General features: G+C 40.0%; 1 protein-coding gene across 4 annotated transcripts in view; it reads left to right on the top strand.

Annotated features, from left to right (window-relative positions):
* rnf111 (ring finger protein 111) overlaps positions 1 to 23,819 on the top strand; it is a 48,794-nt gene extending 24,975 nt beyond the window's left edge. For 2 of the 4 annotated variants that reach the window (XM_057332295.1, XM_057332302.1), the window contains exons 4-15: positions 10,059 to 10,216; positions 12,104 to 12,325; positions 12,406 to 12,752; positions 17,821 to 18,070; positions 19,054 to 19,426; positions 19,524 to 19,649; positions 19,792 to 19,909; positions 20,329 to 20,406; positions 20,916 to 21,011; positions 21,312 to 21,398; positions 21,824 to 21,927; positions 22,232 to 23,819. In XM_057332295.1, coding sequence (XP_057188278.1) covers positions 10,059 to 10,216; positions 12,104 to 12,325; positions 12,406 to 12,752; positions 17,821 to 18,070; positions 19,054 to 19,426; positions 19,524 to 19,649; positions 19,792 to 19,909; positions 20,329 to 20,406; positions 20,916 to 21,011; positions 21,312 to 21,398; positions 21,824 to 21,927; positions 22,232 to 22,349 — 2,077 coding nt within the window. In that variant the 3' untranslated portion in view covers positions 22,350 to 23,819. The remainder of the gene's footprint in view (positions 1 to 10,058; positions 10,217 to 12,103; positions 12,326 to 12,405; positions 12,753 to 17,820; positions 18,071 to 19,053; positions 19,427 to 19,523; positions 19,650 to 19,791; positions 19,910 to 20,328; positions 20,407 to 20,915; positions 21,012 to 21,311; positions 21,399 to 21,823; positions 21,928 to 22,231) is intronic. The other 2 variants (XM_057332320.1, XM_057332310.1) reach the window with 2 other exon arrangements.
* The last annotated feature ends 1,181 nt before the right edge of the window (positions 23,820 to 25,000 follow it).

Here is a 25,000-nt window from a genome sequence, read left to right as displayed (position 1 = left end):
ATTAATTATCGGCCATATCTGTTTCATCCAATAAATGGACAATTTGAATGTTATCGTATCGATTATAAAATCAGGCCGATAAATTATAAATCATTTCCTCTGGTTGAACCACATGAGGTGTACGCTGCTCGCAGTTAAAATCCAGTACAGTACTGTCTTTCTGTCTTGATCATTCACTTAGTTTTATTAATAAAACATTGTTGATGTAGTTACAGTATGTAGACAGGGCTCGACATTAACGCTTGTCCTGGACAAGTGAATGTTTTGTATGGGCAAGTGAGAGAGAATTTTACTTGCCCGACCGGACAAGTAACTTGAAAAAAAATAACAATAGTGCGACATGTGTCGAATAATAAGAATATGTGCATTAGACAGAGCTGCTTGTTTGTGTGAAGTGCGTTTGTCGTGGTTGTGCTCATTTGTGTGTGACAATAATCAATGGCGCATCGAGTCCATGTAACTAGATGCGGACGCGGAATCCTGTTATTTAAATATCATCTGGCTGTTCTGCGTGTCTGAGTGAATTATGTGCACAGTTTAACATACAACACAAGTAATGGTCGAGGATTTATCTGCGTCTGCACTGTATGAGGATATGAACACATGAACTTCATCTCCAGAGTTGCTCTGAGAGTTTATTTTACGAGCGTTTTAGTGTTTGAGTGAAGCTATCTGCAAACACACAAAAACTCAAGCGTCTTCCCGAAGACCTGTCAAAATAAAGGTCCCGTTTAATTCAACACTTAGACAAAAAATGCTGTAGAAGTCAGAACTGATCAGTCAGGTGTTGACGGAAGAGATGTGTTTTCAGACGATTCTTAAAGATGGCTACAGAATCTGCTGATCTTTATTGCAGCGGGCAGATCATTCCATAAATGTGGAACCGATCCCGAGAAGGTACGTGAGAGAGATTTTTTACCTTTTTGGGATGGCTCCTCAAGACGTCGTTCATTTGCAGAGCGTAGGGATCTGGCGTGTATATAAGTCTGCATTAGTGAGTGAAGATAAGGGGGTGCCAAATCAGTGGTGGTCTTGTAGGCCAGGAGCAGAGTGTTGAATTTGATTCGAGTGACTATAGGGAGCCATTGTAACTTAATGAAGAGAGGAGTGACGTGCGCTCTCTTCGGTTCATTGAAGACCACTGTTGCCGCTGCATTCTGGTTCATCTGCAGAGGTTTTGTTGTGCAAGCAGGAAGTCCAGCTAGTAGCGCATTGCAATAGTCCAGTCTGGAGAGAACAAGAGCCTGGACTAGGATTTGCGTAGCATGCTCGGATAGGAAAGGTCTAATTTTCCTAATATTGTAGAGGATGAATCTACAGGACCGGGTGGTGCTGGCAACCTGATCAGTGAAGTTAAGCTGATCGTCTAGCACCACTCCCAGGTTTCTGGCCGTTCTGGAAGATGTGATGGTTGATGAGCCCAGTTGAATGGAGAAGTTGTGATGAATCTGTGTCGGCCGGGATTACAAGCAGTTCTGTTTTAGCAATGTTCAGCTGCAGGTGATGGTCGTTCATCCAGAGCGAAATGTCACTCAGGCATGCTGAAATGTGTGCAGAAACAGTCGGATCGTCAGGCTGAAATGACAGGTGGAGTTGTGTATCATCCGCATAGCAGTGATAGGAAAAGCCATGTTTCCGAATGACAGAGCCTAGGGATGTCATGTATATAGAAAATAGCAACGGACCAAGCACTGAGCCCTGAGGCACCCCTGTATCGAGATGTTGGGACTCAGAGACCTCTCCTCTCCAGGATACTCTAAATGACCTACCTGAGAGGTAAGACCTGAACCATTGTATCACCACTCCAGAGACACCCATAGCCTTGAGGGTCGACAGGAGTATGTGGTGCTTAATGGTGTCAAAGGCAGCAAATCGACCCAGTAGGATAAGTACAGATGAGTTAGAGGTGGCTCTTGCCAGTCTCAGGGCTTCAATGACAGAGAGCAGCACAGTCTCAGTGGAATGACCGCTCTTGAAACCAGATTGGTTGCTGTCCAGGAGGTTGTTCTGGGTGAGAAAGGATGAGAGCTGGTTACATACCACACGTTCAAGAGTTTTAGCAATGAAGGGGAGGAGTGATACCGGTCTGTAGTTCTCTAACAGTGCAGGATTAAGAGTGGGTTTCTTCAGTAGCGGGGTAATATGGGCCTCTTTGAAGACTGTGGGAAATGTACCAGTGGTGAGAGACGAGTTGATAATGTGGGTCAGAGCGGGAACAACCGATGGAGCGATGGCTTGGAGGAGATGAGTGGGGGTGGGATCTAGCGGGCAGGTAGTTGGGTGGTTAGAAGATATGACCTTAGAGACATCATCTTGAGATAGGAGAGAGAAAGAGGGGAACGAGCATGTGTAGGGGGTTTGGGCGAGATCAAGAGGCGGCGGCACAGAGAACTGACTACTGATGGTGGTCGTTTTTTTTAAGAAGAAAGGCGTTCAATCATCAGCTGTTAAGTCGGATGGATGTGAGGTTGCAGGTGGGCAAATAAGAGCAGAGAATGTTTTAAAGAGAGTATGAGAGTCAGGCGAGTTGTTGATTTTAGCGTGGTAGTACTGGGTTTAGGAGAGACTGAGGTCAGTAGGTTCTTTGGATTTGCGCCACTTTCTCTCAGCAGACTTGAGTGTGGCACGATGCTCACGGAGAACATCAGATAACTAGGGGGCAGAAGGGTATGCACGAGATGGCCTAGATTTTAGAGGGCATATGTTGTCTAAGCAGTAGGTTAGTGTGGAGCAAAGAGTGTCGGTGGCACTGTTAGCATCCAAGAGAGAGAGCTGTTCAGAGGGAGGGAGCGTGGCGGAGATGGCAGAGGATAAGCGGGAGGGAGAGAATGTTCGTAGGTTGCGCCGGAATGTGACCAGTGGGGAAGCATGTGTAGTGTCTGGAGAAGTTAGGTCAAGATCAAGAGTGATGAGGAAATGATCTGACGTGTGCAGCAGGGTGACCTGGGAGTGATGAGTGGAGCAGTGTCGTGTGTAGATAAGATCTAGTTGATTACCGTACTTATGGGTTGCTGAAGTGGGAACTCGCTTGAGGTCAAACGACGCAGTCAGGTTGTTGAAGTCGGTAGCCTGTGGTTTTTCAAGGTGGATGTTGAAGTCTCCAAGTACCACAAGAGGAGTACCATCCTCGGGTAAGGATGACCGAAGCGTATCCAACTCCTCCAAGAAATGTCCAAGCTGACCTGGGGGACGATAGATAACCACAACATGAGATTTAACATTGTGGATTACAGTAACAGCATGTGACTCGAATGAGATGTTGTCACATGAGGGTGCCAGCTTTTTTGAATTTCCAGTCGTTGGGGATAAGTAGACCGGTTCCTCCACCCCTCCCTGATATGCGTGGGCTGTGGGAGAAAGTGTAGTTATTTGAGAGAGCAGCCGGTGTGGCAGTGTCCTCTGGCTTGATCCAGGTTTCAGTAAGTGCTAAAAGAGAAAGACCAGAGTGTTTAGCAATAGCTATAATGAAATCTTCTTTGTTTACAGCAGATTGGCAGTTCCATAAACCAATGGGAAATGTACTGTAATTGAGGTAGTTGTGGATGCTGAAAGAGTGCGCAGATTATTAGCATTAGCATTGCGTGGCCTTCTACGTGATACCGGTGATTTACGATTTGCTATTGAAAATTGTAGTGCCCTTGTAGTAAATTGATAAACACCGTATACTATAGTAAAGTTCAAAAACACTATAGTATCTAAGAATTTTACTGCAGTTTACTATAGTAAATACTATAGTATACTACAGTAATTTATTTGGACAAATATACCACTTTTGTGTAGTAAAAAAGGAAAAACACAGAACTTAGAAATATTAAAACTAATTTAGGTAATCTAAAAATGATATGGCCCTAATTTGTCCATCTGTATGTAACATTAAAGTGGCCATTCCCCTTGATGCCAATTTTCAAACTTTAGTTAGTGTGTAATGTTGCTGTTATAGCATAAACAATATCTGCAAAATGATAAAGCTCAAAGTTCAATGCCAAGCGAGATATTGTCTTTTTAACACAATTCGCTTTTCAAGGACTACAGAGAATGGCTGGAATCGGACTACATCCCTTTACTTCCCGGGTAAATGATGTCACTATTCCGAGTTTTTGAAAAACCTCTGACCAAAGGAATACGCCAAAATTGGGCGAGGCCTTCCTTAGAGAAGAGGAAGAGCCGCTGGAATAGTGTTTGGTTATCAGATTGTAAACATTTGACTGAGCTGCGCAATTAATTACTTTCACTTTCATCACAGTCCTACAGCTGGTAATAAGAATTCAGCAACACACATTCTCAGATAACCAACGGTCAAATAACAGCTTCCATGACTTTAACATCGGCTGTGAAAGCTGTTCTGTGTAATACAATGATATTGTGTGTGTGTGTGTGTGTGTGTGTGTGCGCGCGCATACCTCTAAAACACTTCTATGAAACGTCCTTTGAAGTCCTGCTTTCAAATGTCTCCTAGTCAATCTGCTTGCTTTATTATCCAACTTAGGTCCAATATAAAAAGGCAAAACTAACGCTTCTGTTATTAGTGTTAATTAATATAACCGGTCTGACCCAATCGTTCCGGTGTCATTTCCCTCGCCATAGTAGAAAAAAAATCGCGATCTCTAACAAAGATTGACGTTTGCACATGCACTAGCAGACCTCTATTACACTTCGATCGATCCGCATGTTTTTAACTGATGAAGTGAAGTTGACGCCATTGTTACTGTTTAATGCTAAAAGCCAAAGCTTATGAATACACGTGCACTGAGAGGGGGGCTGACCAATCACAACAGCCTGTGAAGCGTAAGCTCGCTGATATGGTACGGGTGGGACATCTTCAGACACACGCTCCAAGCGGGAACCAATCACGAGAGACCTGGTCAGCTTTATAAATCAGAGCGTTTCGGAAGGAGGGATTTTATATAGACCAGAAGAAATCCAGTCATTTTGTTAGAAGAGGGACAGCGGTGAACAATAGACTTGTAATATATGAAATATAAAGCGGTTTTTGAAACTAGAAACATGAACATCCATCATTGAACACCCAAAAAACATAATCAAAGCTTCAAAAACAGCAAAAGAATTGCTCCTTTAATGTCTTTTGTCATTTACCTGCCTATTCATGATGAACTGCACTTGCATATTTTTCTTTAATGATGACAACAGACCATTTATACTTGTGCTACTACTGTTTGGCATGTGCTACCAAACTTTAAACCTCTCTAGCACCAGTGCTATGTGCAAAAAAAGTTAATTTACAGCCTTAACACTAATAATAATTACTGCTTGCCTTTGTTTTATAGCAGTCATGGAGATTAGGCCTATAACCAAATTCTGGCGGCCAAAGCAGACACTAGTTAAAATACTTAGAAGCAAACGTGACCAATCTAAATCCGAAACAATTAAATTGATATATTATATCATAATTCAAATGAAATATCATTTTTTATCTTTATCTAAGTGAATGACAAATGTACTTGTCCGAAGGACAACCACATGACAATGCTTAATGTCAAGCCCTGGTATATATTTATGAATGTGTAAATTATAGGAACAAACACATATTGTTTGAATCAGATAGTCTGAATGCTTTCTGTCTTGAGAACTGTTAGACTTGTAGCTGGGTTGCTCTGGAAGAACATCTATCATTTGTTTATTAAATAAAAACTAGGCCTATTCCAGAAAAATGATCTTTAACTATAGTGTTAAGTAGGCTTGGTACATGATATTCTGGGAAAAAAAGAGAACTAATGGTTACCTTGTTTTCTGCAGTGAATGTTTTCAAAGAAAAGCAGTTGTACACTTTTTGCCTTTTGTTTCAGTCTCAGAAAATGTTATATTCATATTTATATACTGGATGTGGCTTCCAGTGTTAAAGAAAGGTATCAGCCAAAATGTACATATCGGTGCATCCCTAATTAATAGCATTATAATTCTGTGAAAATCACTAATAAATGCAGTCATTTAGTTGAAGGAATACACTAAAAACAACCTACTGCTCTGTTCAACAGAGAAAGATTTAAGTTTCCCATCTCTGTTCCCTGTCTCCTCCCTCTTATACTGTTTTTAATCTGTTGATGTGTTCTCCACTTAATGTAGCTTTTATGTGGCTTTCTTCAACTTTATTACAGAGCTCTCTCAGTGAGAGCTAGAAGGGACCTCTGTTTGTAAGCATGTTGTGTAGAAGACTCAGTTATGAAATATGACTGATTGCATTAAAGCTCTTTAAACAGTCATGATGTAGGGCAGCAGGATTCAGTTTTTGCCTCCATCTAGAAGCCCCACCCCCTCTCTCGTTCTGTTTTCCTCTTTTCTCTCCTCCCGCCGCTCTGTTTGTCTACACCCATGCCCATGGAAAGTGCTTCCTGGAGACGGATGTGTGTTGTGCAGCAAGAGTGATCTCATGTAATGATTCCCATCTCCCCATGCTGCCTAGGTCTTCCTCAGCTGAAGGAGGGGCTCTGGGTGTCTAAGGTCAAAAACATGACCAATAAAGCTTTTCCACTGAAATACATTTTTATAAGGAAGCCTCTGTTCATGTTGTTGTTCTTTGTTTTTTTCTTGCCTGAAAGTGTTTGTGTGGCTCTGAAAACAAGATGCTGTTGTGGTTGGCTGGTTAGCCTCTTGAATGACTCTGGTTCACCATCCTCTTGTCATCACAGCACTATTTTTAAAAGCAGAAGCTAGCAAAATGCAGTCATTCTGTATGGACTGTATTCTGTTTATTCTGTATGGACTTGACTTGTGTGTTTTGCTGAAATGAATGGCTGGCCCACTGTTAATGGAGCCTTTGAGAAATGTCAAGTCTTGGTTTCAAATTCTGCACAGAGCCCCTGCTTTGACCTTTCCGGGCGCTTCAGAAAAGCACATTGATCATGTGCTCTCGCTGTAATTCCTATAATACGTTTGCAAAGAAAGACACTGTGGCGAAAGACCCACATTTCTCAAATTCCAAATAATTCTACCCTTTCTCATAGACATCTCCCTATCACTTCATGTGTTTACAAAGCCTGTCCTTGCCATAAAATCCAAATGCCACGCAGGTATAATTTACAGAGTAATCCCAGGCCTGCTCGTGGGTAATTAGAGAGAGGTCCCGATGGATGTCTCGGCCTCTGCCTGTGATTTTGTTAGGTACAGATCCGTGTAGGGATGCACCGAATGTTCGGCCACCGAATATATTCGGCTGAAAATAGCAAAAAAACGCATGTTTGGTATTCGGCCGAATATGTGAAATGGCCGAATAAATTTTACCGAACATGACTCGAGAAACGATCAACTAGCAACCAGCAACCAGCGCAGAGAGAGAGAGAGAGAGAGAGAGAGAGAGAGAGAGAGACGTGCGCTTTATTAATGCCGCAAACATTTTGGCAGTGTGTGTGTGGAGCATTTTAAGGTGTCAGAGAAAGACACAGCACGGGACTTGCCGCACGGAAGTAAATTTCCGAATGAAAGCGTCTTTACCGGTCGGTAACTTGTGTACTTCAGACGGGAGCGGGCTGTCTGACAGTAGCCCCGCCGCTCGCGACATCCTTTGACATCATACAGTGGTCGCGAGCGCACACAGTTCCCTGTACTAAACAACTTGTCAAAGTATGTTCTGTGCATCCCGGCCACGAGTGCACCAGAGAACAGTCAGCTTCTGTGGGCGGAGTTTGGAAGAGAGACGTGAACTGATATGGTTGTCAGTCAGCATCAGTCAGAATTGCTTGCGTTCAATGTTTTTTTTTCTTAAAATCATTTTGCAACGTAGCCTATAATAATCCAACAGTTTTAGTTTATTCGTATTTTTAGTTTATAGGCCTAATGTGGAATGACAGTTTTTAATGAAGTGTTTTGTTGTAGGGGTACAGAGTAACTTACATTACATTCTTTTAGCAGTCAGTTATAGGCCTAATTAATATAGGCTATTAAATGTTTTGTTTTAATGTATTTTGTTTTGCTCAATTTTATATTAAGTTGTATTGTATTTTATTGAAAAGCAAGACAAATTTTTAAAAGCAAATTTTGACTATTCAGTTTGTGCAATAGTGAAAAAATAGCTTAATAAATAGAAGAAATGCAAAAACCATATTCGGTGTTCGGTATTATTCGGCCTTCGGCCAAGTGTTTCACATCATGTTCGGCTTCGGCCAAGAATGTTAGATTCGGTGCATCCCTAGATCCGTGTCACGGACAGGTTCAGGTGTTACTTTGCACTCACATTTGCGTCTATTGCAGTGTGTCCGTATAGTCTCAAAGCTTTTACAAACTTGGGCCCTTGGGTATATTGGGCATGATTATATTAGAAGTGCTGCTAATATGCTATTATTTTGAGAATGAATATCAAGTTACTATTGACTTTATGATATATGGTTCTGTTTGGTTTTATGCATTATATATTTTAAATAATTTTGAGTTTAAATTCTGATAGATGACCGCAGTTAAAACCTTTGTATTATAGGTCATTTGTAACCGCAACCGGCATAGCCTGCAGTTAAATGCCGCATTTTTGGTCATGATTTTGCCACCTTAGACAAGTTTGTTTTATAAAACCTGTGCATTGCAGTATACTTTTACTATGGCTATGGCAATTTCTATGTAGCAATGTTTAAGCAAAAATCTCATGAATCATAAATGCGTAATTGTAATGGTCCTAGTCCTAAAATATTTCCAGGACTATAATGCTCAGCATTTGTGTCAGTCTGTATGGTATTTTCATTCATGTTTAAAAGGATTATGATGTTTTGATTTTCCTGTATGTATTTTGATGTATGCATTTTTAATTTATGAATGTTTGCTGTAGACCCTATGGGGAAGTTAAAGAAGCTACATTATGTGTGTATTTACAGTGACCTGGAAGTTTTGTTTGTGTGTTTAGTAAAAAAAAATTAGTCATAATTTTATTATATTTATTTACTTTTATTAAATAAATTTCAATGATAAAATATATCATGACAGTTTATCGTCTGCTCCAGCACATCTAGTTCAGTATTTTATTGTATTGAACAGTCACTCGGTTAGTTATTTTATTGTAAAATGTGAGTACAAGATAACTGTCACAAGGACGTTCTCAAGGAAACTATGCATTCTGCAGTTGCTCCTCTGGTCTCAGGAGAATCCCTCTCCTCTCCGTGCCTGTTGGTAATCATTTTGTTTTGATGTTTTAATGATGCAATCTGTGGTTAACAGGCTCACCAGTGTTAGGTTGGGAGGCTGGGGGCTTCCCCATTCTCTTGACACAGGGGCTTGAGACCTCTAAATCCCAGCCTGGAGAACAACTCTATTCCCAGTCACACTCTGCTTTACGGCAGCCAGGGCCGCTGTGCCCCTCCTATGGAATCGGATCCTCACAGAGGGGCAGAATTCCAAGAGTGATTGCAGAATTCCAGAATAATTTGTTTTGAATTCTGGAAAACTGCCATGTTGTTTAATTTACAACCTCGTAATCAGCAGTTAATTCAAATGATAAATAATAAAAATAACTATAGCAACATTGTAACTTCATATGTTTTATGAATGTACAGTTGCTTATTCAGAATATTTGAAGTAACAAAAATGCATGTGCTATTTGCAGAAGAGCATGATTTATTTTACATGAAATGGCAGCATAACAATAAATAGTCACATTGGCCCCTCCCCTTTCCTCCATGCACAGGCTTCTCCACCTCTCACACTGTTTACACCAGAGAGCACAGACTTTGAGGAGTGGCTCTCTTCTCAGACAAAATAGCCTTCATTGGTCACATTAAATAAAACATGTTAGTCAAAAAAGATGATGAAAATTGTTTCATAAATGTATTCTCCACAAAGGTCCCAAATAATGTAACCAGACTTTGTTATTTGTTGATGTCAGGTTATATGACACAGGTTCTGATCTTATGAGCATAGTCACATACTCTCTTATACGTTCATAATATTTGTTTGCGTCTGGCTGCCCTAGCTCTCATGTCAGCTTGCACTAATGCACTTCTACAGCTTACTGGATACAACAAAAGGCCGGGTCTGCTCCAACAGAATCCAGGCCAGATTGTGCTTTTCTTTGTTTTCAGTGTTGACATGAAGTTAATCTAAAGTACGATCTGTGTGTTGTCCAGGCCACGCTCAGTGGGAAGTCATGGCAGGATGCACTGGGGTCCCAGCTGTTCCCAGAACCGAGCTCAGGAGGGGCGTGGCCGCCATCGCCTGTCCACAGTCATCCAGCCACTCAGGCAGAGTGCTGGAGAGGTGGTGGACCTCACCGTGGACGAGGATGGTAAGGAGACCCCTTCTTTCATCTAGATTTATTAACAGAAAGCTCTTCAATCCGGTTCCTTAATGGACACTGTCTAGCAGTATATCTCAAACCCTTGAGTCTTTTAGTATTTCTTGAAAATGATGGGGCAGTTTGATTTGGGTTAGATCAGCTAAAGCTGTGGCCGTCCATTGGACTAGAAACACCTGATTTAGAGCAATGCTATTCAACTAGGGGTTCTGTCATTTGAAAGCCACATTGCCCAACCACTGTAAAACCGTTTTTTTCCATTTTAAGAATATATCTGAATTACGTCATATGCTGTCACTTTCAAATGCAGAAAAGTTCATTCACGCATTTATGACATCAAGACTAGATTGTAATTCACTATTAGTACTCTGTGTGCATGGCAATCGGGGACATTAGGATAATTAAGAAATTAGATCTAGGTCTTCGGTTTGTTATTGTTGCTAATAGGTTTTTTTTGTTTGTTTTAATCAGATTTCAGGTATTTTTATATTGGGGTCCCTTGGCCACATTTGTCATTATGTTGTGCAGTTGAAAGCTCTAAAGGGAAAGGAGCATGAGTGGTATATGGATCCATACTTTTCATGTTTGCACTGGCTGCATTGTGCATTCACAAATAAAAGAATGATTCAATTCAGCTTAGCATCAGAAAAAGAGTTGAAAGAAGGAACAGGACCTCAACTGGATTTCAATATCTCCCCATTTCACAACATGAAAAGGCCTTTTGAATATTCTTCCCTTTCATGACCTTTCCTCTTGCTAATATTCAAATGCAAGAGGTATCCAAAAGCTGTAACCACGGATGAAACCAGACACACGTTGCATAACCAGAACAATTAAAAACATTTTTTTTGTCTACTTTCGCTGAGACCCGATTTTGTGGGAAAGACTGTGTTCAGGCTTTCATTAAAACGTAACGGGTTTGATGAGTATTTGACGAGTGTCTGCCTGACTTCAGTGGTTCAGAGATGGTCTGGATTAAAGAGAGGGGAATGAAAGTTAGAGCAGCCCGTTCAACACTGCGTGGGTTTGGGAAATATTAGATGTCAGATCTAATCTACTCAACTCTGAGCGAGCAGTCCACTCTGTCTCTGTTTCTCTGAGCGAGTGGGCGAGGCATGAATCTGGTAGATTCGGTCAGTGTTGTTCAGTGCTGTGGATTGCGGCCGTCTGTGTAATAATGATTAATCTATAACGTTTCAACATGCACGCTGGCATAAATAGCCTGTGCAGCTGCACAGCATTCTCAGCGTGTAACAGCCACAGACCATCTTGGACAGCGACAGCATTCTTTTGCTTGTGTATGTAATTTAGTCTAATTCTGTTTTCATTTGCAGGCATCTTAATGAAGTCTGTCTGTTATGCAAGGTGCCTCTGAATCAACCAAAGGTTTCATAGATTGACACAGAACTAGTATAGAAACCATTTAAATTGCCAGTCGGGATAAGGAATTTCACTCTGTGTGGTTTTGTCATTAATCTGTGATACGTTTCTAAATTTCAAGGTTTGTCCAAGAAAGAAGTAATTTACATAGCTTTGTTTTGATGTACTGTCAAGAAGTCTCTTTTTGTTTCCTTTTCTCCGGGGTTTATAGCTGTTGGGAAGGGACCAGAGCATACTGAGATATGATTGCATTTGCATTTCTTTTGACGGAGTGAGAAATTAATTTGCGAAGATGAAAAGCAGACTGATAACTCACAATGGAATGTTAATGAGCAGCTATCCTCATGGGTCCTTGAGTGTGAAAACGTACTGAGTTTGAGAAAGACATCTGCAGACATTTGCACCCCTTTAAATTTATGACCGTGAGAGAGCTCTGTGTGAGAGAAGGCTCACTCTTCATGTTTCTGTTTGTTTGTGTGGTTGTTGAACCATCTTTAGATCTTTCAGTTGTGCCAACCACATCTGACAGCACACACCCACAGCCGGTCAGTTCTTCCTCATCATCTTCCTCTTCTCGTAATGCCTGTACCTCAGAATCGCCGCAGGAGGGTCCTGGTGCCTCCAGTAGCTGCTCGGCAGCTGCCCCTGATAGCACACTGGCAGCTCAGAGCCACAGTGGAGTGCCAGGACCAAGAGTTACCAACACCACTGCCACTGAAGGTAAACTATTTCGTAATAGACAATGGCAATCATTTGTTACTTTTACATCTCTTCACCTCCTTTTTGTTTTTGTTTATCAGATGACAACAGAAGAAACATGTCGGCTGAGAACGGTGGAGTGGCGATGCCCAGGTTACCCTCCTGTTGCCCCCAGCACTCTCCTTGCAGCGGACCCTCTTCAGGGCACCTCTCCCTGGGACACACCCACTCGGGCTGCCTACAGGGTGGGACTACACAGCAGTCCGGCTCCACGCAGTCCGGCGCCCAGCACTCTCACAGTCACTCGCACCACTTTCACCACCACCATCACCCCACACCTGTCCCCCCTTCCCTGCCCTTCCCAGAGTCCAGCTGCCCGTTGGAGAGACCCACTGCCTTGCCTGCACCCTGTGGAGGGGTGAGCATCAGCAACCAGTATCATGACCAGGTACTTTAATACCTGCATGGCTCTTCAGGGCCATTGTGGTGCCATTATTAGAAAATCAGGGAAGCCAGTGTGGCTTCGGCATTATAATTTTGGGTTAAAAGTCATTTTAAAAGCCATAATTCTAATTCCTCTGATTATTGCCTTTTGAATGTTTTTAAATGAAAGCCTTATAAAGGATCAATAAACCTTTACATTAAGGTTGTATTTGTTAACGTTAGTTCACCCAAAAATGAAAATTTTGTCATCATTTACTCACCCTCTATTCATTTCAATTAAATTAAATTTTATTTATATAGCGCTTTTCACAATGTGCATTGTTCCAAAGTAGCTTTACAGGAGCAAGTAAGAAAAACACAAAAAGGTAAAACACAGCACAGTGCATGGTGTTTATAGACCAAGCAAGATCATTATAATAAATAATATCTAATAAATAAATGAATAAATGCAGTCTCCCGGTGAGCAAGCCAACACTGCACTGCTGTGCTTCAAAGCTTTAGGGCTTTCTTTCTTTTGCAGAACACAAGAGAAGATATTTTGAAGAATGTTGGTAACCAAACAACAGCAGTACCCATTCACTTCTATTATAGTACTATGTACTATGGACACCAAACCACTGCAGGTGAATGGGGGCCAGTTAACAACATTCTTCAAAATATCTTCTTTTTTGTTCTGCAGAAGAAAGACAGTCATTCAGGTTTGAAATGACAAGAGGGCGAGTAAATGATGACAAAATTGTCATTTTGGGTGAACTATCACTTTAATGCATTAGCTAACATGAACTAACAATGAACAATAATTCTTCAGAAAGGTGTAGTGGCATTAACTAACATTAACATAATTATTACATTCTGAAAAACTATGTTCCTCGTGTTCAGTTCATGTAGGCCAACCTTATTGTAAAGTATCACCAAAAAATCATAATAAGACTTTGACTTTGCACAGCATAAGATGTCTTGTTTGTCACATCACAAATGGTTTACTTTTAACAGCATATTTTTCTTATTTTGGATTAGTTGAGATTCTGCCTCCTTCAAATGCTAAAACACCCTTCATGTTTTAACGATGAGAAGAAAATCTAAAGCACTTTAATGAAATAATCATCTTTTCTGGAGCTAAACATTTCCACGGGGGGTTTAGTTTGAGGCCTTCCAGTCAGTGTTGTTGAATAATTCACATTGAGTTAATTGTCTTGGCTGCTGAATTCTGTTATTTACCAGCAGATAAAGCTGCCGTGGAGTTACGTTGTGCACAAATATGTGCATATATTGCATGTGTTAAAGAGTGTAAAAGTGTTCGTCATACTATTTTACACTTTTACACACATAAGCACACCATCTACATTTAAACAGGGTCACCAGTAATGGGGCTGTCGGGGTGTTAAGCATGAAGAGGAAGTTGTTTTCATGCAGAATGCATGAATGGCAAAAGACAGTGGCCTTTGATGATGGGGCCATGAGAAGTGCTGTAAGCTAGTGATCACATATGCACATACAGGAGGCACTAGCGAAATGAGATGATGTCAGGCATGGTTTATACATCAAAGTGTAGTAGATTTGGGCTAAATGCCCAAACGGTAAAAAACCAAAACGGTTTGGTTTAAATGTTTTTTTTTCTCATCTAGTTACTAATAATTTTTAAAAACATGGTCCAGATCTGTGCCTTTCTGAATTAAGTGGAAGATATCATTTTATGATGCATATAGCTTATGTTTAGTAGAGTTTTTACAGTTTTTCTCAATTGCTTAAATACATTTCTTGAAACTATGTCTCCTTTTCTCGAAACTCTAAACAAAAATCCATAACTTCTCACCCAATTCCATGAACATCCTATTTTTAGGTCAAAATGAAGCTCTCCACTCCAAGTTTTCAACTTGCTGAAAAACCTAACTTTTCCCCCAGACATGACACAAGTCCTCAAAAACACTCACACTACAACATAGTCTTATACACTGGTGAGATCAATTTAAAACGCTGTTACTAAAATCTCTTATTGGGGTTCATGAATAATTAAAATATACAACATAAAAGAGTGCAGATAGAGCAAAATGCAAAAATTAGCTTTAGGAAAAAATATTTTCATTACAATACTGTAAAGTAATCTTAGATGAAGTACAAGACAAGACGAGACAAGAAAAGTTCAAAAACCAAAGAACAATATGAACTGGGTATGCAACACAATACAGTATACATCTGTATAAATAAATAAATATGGCATCCTCCGCACCTTTGGCCCAATTTCGTAAAAGTCTACTATTCTTGGTTTTCTGACAAAAGATTCTCTTTACTATAAGTAGTCATCTCTGAGTTCTACAAAACTAAAAAAAGTGTAAAGGTTCACAAATTTGAGGGTGTATATGTGGTACAGTTTACTAGATACAGAGTAGTGAAATTTCTCTCATATAAAGTTCTGTTAGTGTGTACTGTTATTATTCCGTATGTTTACTGTTAGTATTATAAAGCCCTGTAAATGATTCTAGGATGATAGATACTTTATTAATCCCTTGTGGGAAAATTATTTTGCATGAGCAGCCAGACAACAGTACAGTACACAACAGTCCAATTACAACAAGTGTAAAACAATAAATTAGAATAATGTACAAATACACATAGAAAATTTAAAAGCCCAGAGTGTATATATTGATACAAAAACAATCTACACTGGGTACACAAAAAATGCACAGGATATATACAGTATAGGTGGTAACAAAGCAGGCTGTATCTACAAAAGCGTGTGTGTGATGTATTAAAGTTTTTTTATTCACAGGTGTAATGTGAATGAGGTGTGGTCCACTAGTCCACTAAAAGGTCAATGGTGCCTCTGCTTTTTATTATATTATACAGTATTATACAGCTTTATTGATGAAGGCACAAATGACCTTTGATAGCGTTCACTGTTGCACCGGGGTGGGATCATTCTGCAGCTGAAATTACTCCTCAATTCAATTCGATGGTCGAAAGTTTGGACATCATTCTTGTTTCAGCAACCACCTCCATCGGAACCTGGTCCTCTCCAATGACAGACCTTGCCTTCTTGATGAGTTTCCCAGCACACCACAGCGTAGAAGAGGGAACTGTCTACTACAGACTGGTAGAACATGTAGAGCATTTTACTGCACACATCGAAGGACTTAAGTCTCCGCAAAAAGTAGAGTCGACTTTGACCCTTTTTGTAAATTGCCACCCATGTTTTTTGACCAGTTGAGTTTATTGTCAATGTGGACCCCCAGGTATTTGTAAGAGTCCACGATCTCCACATTGCAATCACTAATACAGACAGGGATGGGTTGGGTTGTTTTTCTCCTGAAGTCAATTACCGTTTCCTTTTGTTTTTGATACATTTAGTTGTAGGTGGTTAGCTACACACCACACCACGAAGCTGTTGATCAGTGCCCTGTATTCCATCTCCTGTCCCATCTCAATACACCCAACAACAGCAGAGTCATCAGAAAACTTCTGCAGGTGACATGACTTTGTGTTGTACTGGAAATCAGAAGTCTAGAGGGTAAAAAGAAATGGAGACAGAACAGTTCCTTGTGGTGCACCTATGCTGCTTATCACCTGCCGGGACACACAGTTTCGCAGTCTCACAAACTGAGGTCTACCTGTAAGGTAATCAGTGACCCAGGAGATTATTGAGCCATCAACCTGCATAACCTTTAGTTTCCTTCCCAGTAATGTTGGTTGTATGGTGTTAAAAGCACTGGAGAAGTCAAAGAACACGAGTCTCACAGTACTGCCAGTATATGATGGCGTCGTCCACACCGACCTGGGGGCAGGAAGCAAACTGTAGAGGGTCCATTGATGAGCTGACCAGCGGTCTCAGATGTGCCAAGACTATCCTTTCCAATAGTCTTCATTATGTGTGATGTCAGTGCAACCGGTCTATAATCATTAAGTTCCTTAGGACATCCCTTCTTTGGTACTGGAACCAGACATGATGTTTTTACAGAGCAGTGGTACTCTCTCTAGGCTAAGGCTCAAGTTAAAAAGACGCTGAAATACTCCTCTCAGTTGATCGGCACAAGCTCTCAGGACTCCGCAAAATATACTGTCTGGTCCTGCAGCCTTGTTCTGGTTGAGCCTCCTCAGCTCACTCTCAACTTGTTCCTTCGTGATGGTCAGTCCAATACAGGGAATGTTGGGATTTTTGCGGACTTTGGAAGATTACTATGGGAGAATGGTAGATGGAATGGTAGACCCGTCAGCCATTGCTGGTTCGCAAACTATAACTCCTGCTGGTTTATTTAGGCCAGTAATCATATATATTATCCTGAGATTCTGCTACTGAATGTTTACTGATGGATAAATGTGTGCTATTTGAGTTTACATCATGACACTTTAGTTCATTATATTATGTGTTTTCTGAATGAGAACATGGTTAAACCTTTGCAAAATGAGGATGTTTTTGTGTGGGGTTTGTACAAGTTGGTGTATAGGTCTGAGAATGTGCTTATAGTTGAGAAAATGGTGAATTGTTTCATGAATTGTGTGTTGGCAATTGAGAAAAACTGTAATGCATACAGTCTGCAGTGCATCATATGCTTAAGGAGAGGCATACTGTACACAAAATAATACTTTTTTTTTTTGTAAAAAAAATCTACGTAAGGAAGTCTGCTGTGGAAAATTCTCATGTATTTCTTACATGTCACTGAATTGCATTCACAGCATTCTGGTTCAAAAAATACATCTGATTTGGGTCGGGCACCTTTGACCCCCTAGTTTGACTTGCATGGACTGTCACCGTTTACAATTTCTTAAGAAAATGTAAAAATCTAGTTGCCTCCTTGCTCATGAAGGTTTTATCCATGAACACATTTACGTTGCATACACATTTTTTTTTGCATTTGGCAGACGCTTTCATCCAAAGCATTTAACATATACTTTTGATCAGAACATATGTGTTCCCTGGGATTCAAACCCATGACCTTTGCATTCAAACCCATGACCTTTGCATTACTAACATCATGCTATACCAGATGAGCTATGGAAACACCATAGGCACTCATTGCACTTTTGCCACTTCATTAACTTTTATCTCTTTGTCTCTCTGCCTGGCTCTGTCTCAACAGACTCTGCCTGTGGATCTCAGTAGCAGTGCTGTGCGTAGCAGCGGATCCAGCAGCACAGGGTTCCACAGCACATCTGCCTTCGACCCCTGCTGTCCTGGTTCCACCTCCCGGCCTCCTGCCTACGTTTCCCAGGCTGCACCTTTACCCAGCCAGCAGACTGTGGTCGACTCATTCAGCTCAGCCATAGTGGGCCAACCTCAGCCCCAGCCTCCTCAACTCTCCTCCTGCAGGCACTACATCCATCCTCCCTGTAAGCTCTTTTCTTCAATAGAATTATTAATTGTTTTTCTAATCTAATTCTAATACTAATCATTTAGTGTAGGAGTGAAATGGTTAGCTTCAATAAAATAAATGCATGTTTGTTTGAACTGCCGTACATTTCATTGTCATTTCAAACATTTATGACTTTGTTACTTCCACAGAACACATAAAAAGATATTTTGAAGAACGTTGGTAACCGAAGTAGAATTGACTTCTACTGTATGGACACACTAGAAGTTCATAGAATGTTCAGTTACCAACATTCTTCCAAATATCTTCTTTTGTGTTCTGCGGAGAAAAGAAAGTCATACATGTTTGAAATGACAAGAGGGTGAATAAATGATGACAAGGATTTTTATTTTTGGGTGAACTGTCACTTTAGAATATCAAATGTACCATACCAAGTCATAATTACAGAATGTAAGATATTTGAAATTGTTACGCCCTGAGTTAGTAGGTGTTAAAGCTGATAGTAACAGTTTGATGTGAGATATTTCTTTGTGTTCTGTTGTGAAGACACTGAAATGCTGGTGCCTGTGCTTTATGGTAAATAGATGAAACACCTGATGTTTAATGTGTTAAGTGCAGCAGGTAGTGTGCCCAGCAGTCCCACTTAATTGCTGATTCGCCTCATAATAGCGGTGTGCAGAATATAAATGAGCGTGGCAGGGCTCCCCGGTGGGCCAGAATTTAGTGAAGTAATTGCCACTCACAGCTTACTGGAGTACCTGTTTGCACATTCCCCTTTTCTTACACTCTGTATTTTTACACAAAAAAAATGTTTTATCCTCTTTGATGGCGATCAGTAGAATTCGACCATTCTAGTGTAAATACAAAAAATAAGACCGTATCCCTTATGCTACACTTTCCCTTTTTTATGGGCACAATCATGTTTGGATGTGAGACATTATTCGGAAAGAAAAGGAAATCAGTTTTCTTCCGTTGGCTAACTTTGCTTTTTATCTCTTTCAGATGGCCCACTGCCACGCCCCCTTCACCACCAGCCCCCCTCCTCCTGCCCTCACTCCCACGGCAATGCCCCCCCCCCTCAACAGCCTCCTTCGCAGGGAGACTATATCATCCCACACCCTGTCCTCCCTTTCCACACCCCACTGCCCTCTCATGCCCCGGGGCACTCTGTGCCACCGGCCCCTCCACCTTCTCTTCCTGCCCACCATCTACCAGGCTCCAGTGCATCTCTGCCTCAACATCTTCCACCTGAGCACCAGGCGCTGCAGCACCACCTGCCCTCCGTTCTAGGCCCCAACCCTGTCCAGCGGCTCCACCAGCATGACATACTTCAGAGAATGGAGGTTCAGAGACGCAGAATGATGCAGCACCCAACGTGAGTCACTGTTGCATGTTGGGATTCTTGGATACAAATAGCACTGGATGGTATGATGGAACACATCTTTCTCCAACCAATTTTATTTCTCCCCAAGGCGAGCACACGAGAGGCCACCGCCACATCCCCACAGAATGCACCCTAACTATGGTCACGGGCATCACATTCACGTCCCACAAACCATGTCATCGCACCCTCGGCAGGCTGACCAGAGGACTGCATGGTAAAGTGTTTTCAAACTAGAACATTGCATTTGATTCGGGTTATTATTAGCAGTTACTGACACAGTAGAACAAATCTAATTCATGATGTCTCGAGCAGTGTTATAATGTACGCTGACGTGTAATACGCTTGCTTTTGTTTAGGGAGCTGGGCATTGAGGCTGGTGTTACTGTATCTCCCTACCCTTCGGGGGGACACCTACACCATCTTCCCCACTATCACCCTCCACCCAGACTGCACCATCTCCCCCTACATCTGGTGGTAAGCCCCCTCTCTCCTCCAGCAGAAATATATGCATACATTAGCATAAATAAAGAGCCGTGATTTGTTCTCAGGTATGGCACAGATTAATGGCGGCAAGCCCCAAGCTGCCCTATCTGTAACATCTGTTATTTCAGGGGTGATATGAATGGATGCATGAATTATGCTTCGCCAATTATAATGGAGGCTCATTAGACATTTCAAGTGTGAAATTTGAATTTGATACGGTTGATTTTCTAAAATTATATTTGAAAGATATTGAGTACCACTCACACACGTGGGTCATTTTAAATGGAGTATGGTCCAGATTGGGGCAGTCATTTAATAATGTGTTTTTCCTTAACATCACTTCTTGCGAATATGTATTTCTGTTTTGTTTCGCTCTGTTCTTATTTATTTTCTGTCTCTGTTTCCTTTAGCACACTGGCATGTCTGAAGTGACCTATCCGCACATCCGTTACATATCTTCCAGAATGACCTTTGGACGTACCTATGAGGTTAGATATGCACATAGACCAAAAGCATTAATGACCAAAAAAATGCCAGGGTGACTGTAAAGTTTATGCCACAAATAACTTGAAGGTTCATGAATCATTGGAACATTTCCAGATGCCTGAACAGATATTACGTTGTGTATGATGGAAGATAATATTATCTGTGCGACAGCTGTTCATGTCCATTAGCGACACCTAAAATTTCTAACTCTCACAATATGTGGCCAAGTTTAATTTAGCAAATGTATTAAATTTAGGTTTAAATTGATGTTTGTTGTTTTTAATACCACTTATGTAAACGTTTTAGATGCCTTTAGATATTAGTTAGTAGGCTTTAGTAATAATTAAATATTCACAAGTATTCAAGATTTTGTTGGCATCTTAAAGCAAGTAACATTATGAATGATGTTTTCTTTTTCAAATCATATTTATTGAAGACTGTTGTTAGAGTACACTTAAACTAGCCAAAAACTTATAAGCACTCCGTATTTATATTTTTTGTGTTTTAACAGGATCTGCTGCATTTAGAAGAGCGACTGGGGACTGTGAATCGTGGAGCCTCTCAGGGAACCATAGAGAGGTGCACCTACCCACACAAGTACAAAAAGGTGAGAACACATTACCTTACAAACATCAGCGTTTGGCATGAGGTGGTCAGGAGTGTGTCATGTCCAGTTTGGGCAAAATCGAGAGACATTGCAAAAACTTAATCTGAGGAAACAATACAGGAGCTTCCTGTTAGACACACAAAACACCTCATAAACTTAAGAACTTTGTCATCACAAATCCTTAATTGCCAAAAGCTGCTGGGTGTAGATATTTGACATGATATGTAGGAAAAGGTTCCATGTCAGAATGCATTAAATATCTGAATGACAGTAATCTAAAACCCTGCCGCCCTAATACAGAAGGTGGTGGAGAGAGACACTGAGGAACAGTTAGCACCTGAAGCATGGGCATCTGTGGGGAAAAATATGCACTCAACCTCAAACTCGGTGAGAAAAAAAGTGAACATAGTTTGGGAAAACATGTCTTAGCTTACATATTATAGTTGTTAATGGGGGCAGGCATAGCTAACAATGGCCAATCTAGCTGAGGACCACATTGAATAACATAAAACAATATGTGGTTACCTGCTTGACAATCTGTTTAAATGATGAATACACTGCTCATGCCTATGTTTTTGTCTTTGTGGGCATCTCAGAGTGCGTCATGATGCTTTTATGTGTTTATATAAGCATCACAAAGGTCAATTGTTAATAATATATAAAAGATAAAAACTTGAGATTTTTGGGGGAAGTATACACAAAATGGCCAATATGATGTCATCAGGGTGTGTTAGCATTGCTTGCAGGTTCATGTAATTTGGGTTGCACTGATACTACACATAATGGCTGTTACGCTTCTTTTCCACACACAGAGAAAGCTGCATGGGAAGCAAGAGGAAGAGGAGGGGGCAGAGGAAGACACGGAGGAGAAATGCACCATCTGTCTGTCTATACTGGAGGAAGGGGAGGATGTCAGGTAAACCTAAACCCTTAGAATGTATTGTATTAGGTGTTTAACTCGACCTACAACCTTTGTGATCTTTGAGTTTTTTTCTGGGAGCTTCATTTGGATTTCAAACTGGATTGAGAAAAAATAGAGATTCTTCTTTTTTTATTCTCTGCTGCCCTCTGTTGTTAAACCATGTGTATTATGTTTTGTGTCCCTTGTTGTTCCATTAAGCAAATTATTTGTGAGCTAATGAAAAGTTTGATTACATTCTATAAAATGATGTTGTATTTTTGTATTTTGTATTTACTTTCCTCCATTTGTTTTGTTGCAGGCGCCTTCCTTGTATGCACCTCTTCCATCAACTGTGTGTAGATCAGTGGCTCCTCACAAACAAGAAATGCCCCATCTGCAGAGTGGACATCGAGGCTCAGTTATCTCCAGAGAGTTGATGCTATTTTTCTCGCTAACCTTTTTGTTGGACATTTATTTGTTTCCTTTTTATTTTCGTCAGTAACGCATTCAACCAAAGACGGCATGAAATACCTGCGCAACTATGGGAGAAAAAAACAACAATCCACAAAAAAAGCATCAAGCCTAGAGTGCCAGCTATCATGTAGTACCAGTACAGCTAGAAACAACATCTTCATCAAGGGTTTTGAATTGTATTGTATTTATAAAGGGTTTATGTAGCTTTTGTTTTCATAAGTGTCATTGTATTTTATTTTTGCATGGTTCCTTGCAATGCATTTCTTTGCACATATAATGAAATAGGCCTCCTAAGGCCTGAGATCTTGCAGGTGAGGATTGCTGCTCTGGTAAAGAAGCATTTTTACATACCTGATGCCTTGCTTTACTGGAATAGAATGTCAACCTCCATTTTTGAACATTGCAGGACTCAATTCATTGATCAGTATATTGATTAGTTTTATGTTTTAGACAATGTGATCTGAAATAGAACTTTTAAGTGAGTCAAGACATTCCTTATTTAGGAAATGAGATCATGGATAAGAGATCAGCTGCTGTAAAGGTGTTCACATTCTCACACAAGCTCACTCTTAACACCGGAACCTGGGCTGGACTCCATTCCATTTCACTTCAGCTCGTGACCAGAACTAACCGAATTCAGGAAATTTGATGTTAAAGAAAATGTACTATGAATTTTTTACTTTTATTCATTAGATCTTTAACTGATTGAATTGAAATGCATTCAACTCCAGCCCTGATGAGAACCAACTGCACACGTCAACTTGGACGTTCACATGGTCGTGTTCCATCAGTCTCCTCTCTGCACCTCAATCTGGCGGCTCGTGTAACACTTCACCTAATGTATTTTCAAAGAGAAAGAAATATATGAATGTCACCTCTCTGTATTCTAGTTGTTGTTTTTGTATTATAATCAAGTTGGACTTTTAATTAGATAAAGGAGGAAGTTTAAATTCGCAAATGTGGAGTACTGGGAAACAGATTATTTATTTCATCAAGGTCTCCTAGCCTTGTTCATTTCTCTCTCAGAATTGACTCGTTAGCTTTTTTCTCAGATATTGTCATTAACACATTTGTTCTGCAACTGGGCAAACCTGTTTTTTTTCTTCAGTTTTTTAACATGCTCTTTTTTTGTGTGTCTGACAGTGAAATCCTAACACTAATATTAATCACAACTAGCTAACTTGCATATACTTGCACATGAGAGACAAAAGCCAGGAGTGCTGCGAGAATGAGAGTGCGCTGAGGCTGTGTATTTCCTCTCTGATTGCCCAACTATGAGGAAAAACTGTAATAATTTTGAATGGAGTGTTGGAATGCAGTACTTAATGGCAGGTGTCCATGCATTCATAGACTTAATGGTTCCAGGATGATATTCCATGGGATTTATATTAGTTTTAAAATAATGAAATTAATAAAGTTAGGTAACTCTTTAATGTGTCAATTTTTGTGTCTAAGCTTAATTCAAACTTTTATTTATTTTTGCTATTGCCATATCAGCTATTACATAAAATGTACAGGAATACATTGTGTTCGTGTATTTATGTATTATATTTTCAAAATAATTGCATGTTAACAATTTATATTTTTTTTCAGAAATATTAGTGCTTAACTATTATTTTTGCTATTTTTATTTAATGTTTTCACAAGAAAATCAATAACAGTTACAACTTTAACAATATTTCAAATGCAATTTATGAGATTTGTTGTATTTTGAATGCAATCTTTCTTTGTAAAAGGCATAAAATTGATAGTTTATATATACATTGATCCAAACACTATCAAAACATCTTAGTTGATCATTTTAAATATACTTTATTTTTGACAAAACTCATGTTTCGGTCGTGACAGACACATTTTCTGCAGTGTTGGTAATGTTTTAGTGTTGAACATGCACAGCCAGCACATATAATAGCAGACACACATCTGACAGTAAAAATCTAATAGAAAACCTACAGCTCACATACTATATCCCAAACATACTAAAATACTAATGATTTGCGTAACTGTACTGACTTTTGTTTTGTTAAGTGTTCCTTTTTGTCACCATCGAAACAATGATACCCAGTGATACGTTTGGGTCGTGACTGTTTCGGTAGTGACCATTTTTGAATACTTTTGAGCCTAGATCAAAGATGCTGATCAGCACATGGTTAGCAAGCACAGTTCTGAACAGATGTACACACATAAAAACTAAATTTTATGGAATAATTCTCCAAAAAGTTTGCTTAATTGCAGAAAAAGATGTTTGGTAGTGACATTCCTTAAAGTTACACACAGATTTTTAGACTATTGAAAACATTTAATTCAAATTAATAAAACCGATCCACTAACCATGTAGCTATTAGAGTGATGGACACAGAAATTATTCTTGATAAAAATGTAGGGGTGTGGCTAAAATCAGTGCAAACATGCAATGTTTCGGTAGTGACATGAAAATGCTGGACACATTTTTTTACATAAAGTTTAATCATTTAAAATTGTATTTTATTATCATTTACATAAATTGAAATTTAGGGGTTTGGGTTCGGGACCGCCATCTCCCAATTGAAAGTACCCAATAAATTGTGATTTTATATATATTAAGCTTACTGATATTTTAAATATTATTTTGTGT

The sequence above is a fragment of the Triplophysa rosa genome, linkage group LG1, assembly GCF_024868665.1.
Source record: "Triplophysa rosa linkage group LG1, Trosa_1v2, whole genome shotgun sequence".
Classification (NCBI taxonomy): domain Eukaryota; kingdom Metazoa; phylum Chordata; class Actinopteri; order Cypriniformes; family Nemacheilidae; genus Triplophysa; species Triplophysa rosa.
Note: the sequence above shows the minus strand (reverse complement) of the source record. Positions and strands in the feature narration are given on the sequence as shown.